The sequence below is a fragment of the Apteryx rowi genome, unplaced genomic scaffold, assembly GCF_003343035.1.
Source record: "Apteryx rowi isolate R43461 unplaced genomic scaffold, aptRow1 scaffold_2039, whole genome shotgun sequence".
Taxonomy (NCBI): Eukaryota; Metazoa; Chordata; class Aves; order Apterygiformes; family Apterygidae; genus Apteryx; species Apteryx rowi.
Genome location: NW_020448352.1, coordinates 1 through 1617, shown reverse-complemented (window position 1 = coordinate 1617; position 1617 = coordinate 1). Strand labels below are relative to the sequence as shown.

At 70.2% G+C, this 1617-nt stretch overlaps 1 protein-coding gene across 1 annotated transcript in view; it reads left to right on the top strand.

Annotated features, from left to right (window-relative positions):
• LOC112965166 (E3 ubiquitin-protein ligase RNF167-like) overlaps positions 1-1582 on the top strand; it is a 6117-nt gene extending 4535 nt beyond the window's left edge. The window contains exons 8-9 of the mRNA XM_026063939.1: positions 202-295; positions 381-1582. Coding sequence (XP_025919724.1) covers positions 202-295; positions 381-574 — 288 coding nt within the window. The 3' untranslated portion in view covers positions 575-1582. The remainder of the gene's footprint in view (positions 1-201; positions 296-380) is intronic.
• The last annotated feature ends 35 nt before the right edge of the window (positions 1583-1617 follow it).

Below are 1617 nucleotides of genomic sequence, written 5' to 3'. Positions count from 1 at the left end.
GGAGGGCAGGGGAGAGCCGGACGCCTGGGTCCTCACCCCGACACAGGGGTCACGGCAAGGCCAGGCCACGGGAAGGGTGACGGAGTGGGAGCCCTGGGCCCATCCCAGACGCCTGGGTCCATGGGATTGGTGGGGGGGGGGAACGGCCCGGACTCCTGGGCCCCCTCGCAGAGGGCCCCGGACGCCTGGGCCCACGGGTGACGCGGCTCCGCAGGGGACGAGTACGAGGTCTGCGCCATCTGCCTGGACGAGTACGAGGAGGGCGACCGGCTGCGGGTGCTGCCCTGCGCCCACGGTGAGCGCCGGGGGGGGGGAGGCGGTGGGGACGCCTGGGCCCCTCCCGGACGCCTGGGCCCCCCTGACCACCCCCCCCCTTGCAGCCTTCCACAGCCGCTGCGTGGACCCCTGGCTGACGCGCACCCGCTGCACCTGCCCCGTGTGCAAGCAGCGGGTGCTGCCGGGCGCCGAGGAGGAGGAGGAGGAGGAGGAAGCGGCGGCGGCACCCGAGGGTGACGCAGGGCCCCCAGGCGCCGCCTCCGAGCGCACCCCGCTGCTGCCCCCCGCCCCCGTCTGACCCGGATGCCGGGGCCCTTCCCGCCCCCCAATAAAGGCCCGCGGCCAACCCAGCTCCGGCTCTTCTTCGGTGTCCCAGGATGCCCCGCGGCACCCGTGGGTGCCCGGTGCCCCATAGCAAGCGCCCGAGTGGGGCTCCAGCACCCACGGGGGCTCTGGGACCCCCCAAACCAGCTCCCGGCACCTTCAATGCGGCTCCGGCACCCGGAGGGGCTCCAGCACCCTTGGACCTGGCACCTAACCCRGCTCCGGGACCCCCTGGACCCGGCTCCAGCTCCCTCCTTGCCCCCACCAGCACCCAAAGGGGCTCCGGGATCCTCCCGCCCGGCTCCAGCACCCACCACGGCACCCGAAGCGTCTCCGGGATCCCCCGACCTGGTGCCCACATGGGTCTCCAGCACCTTCGATCCGGCTCCGGCACCCAAAGGAGCTTCGGGATCCTCCCACCTGGCTCTGGCACCCGAAGGGGCTCCGGCACCCGCCATCCACCTCCCTCCAGCACCTAAAGGTGCTCCAGGACCCCCCAAAATCTGGTGCCCGAGTTCATCTCCAGCCCCCTCAATCTGGCTCCAGCACCCAAAGGAGCTCCAGGACCCATCACAGCACCCAAAGGGGCTCTGGGACCCCCAAATCCGGTGCCCAAGTTGGTCTCCAGCACCTTCAACCCATCTCTGGCACCCAAAGGGGCTCCAGGATCCCCCAACCCAGCTCCAGCACCTAAAGGTGGTCCAAGACCTCCCAAACCCGGCACCTGAGTTGGTCTCCAGACCCTTTGACCCAGCTCCAGCACCCAAAGGTGCTCCAGGACCCCCCAAATCTGGTGCCTGAGTTGGTCTCCAGACCCTTTGATCCACCTCCAGCACCCAAAGGGGCTCCAGGATCCCTCAACCCAGCTCCAGCACCCAAAGGCGCTCTGGGACCTCCCAAACCTGGCACCCAAGTTGATCTCCAGACCCTTCAACCCATCTCTGGCACCCAAAGGAGCTCTGGGCTCCCCCCACCCAGCTCCAGCCCCCAAAGGGGCTCCGGGACCCCCCCAAACCC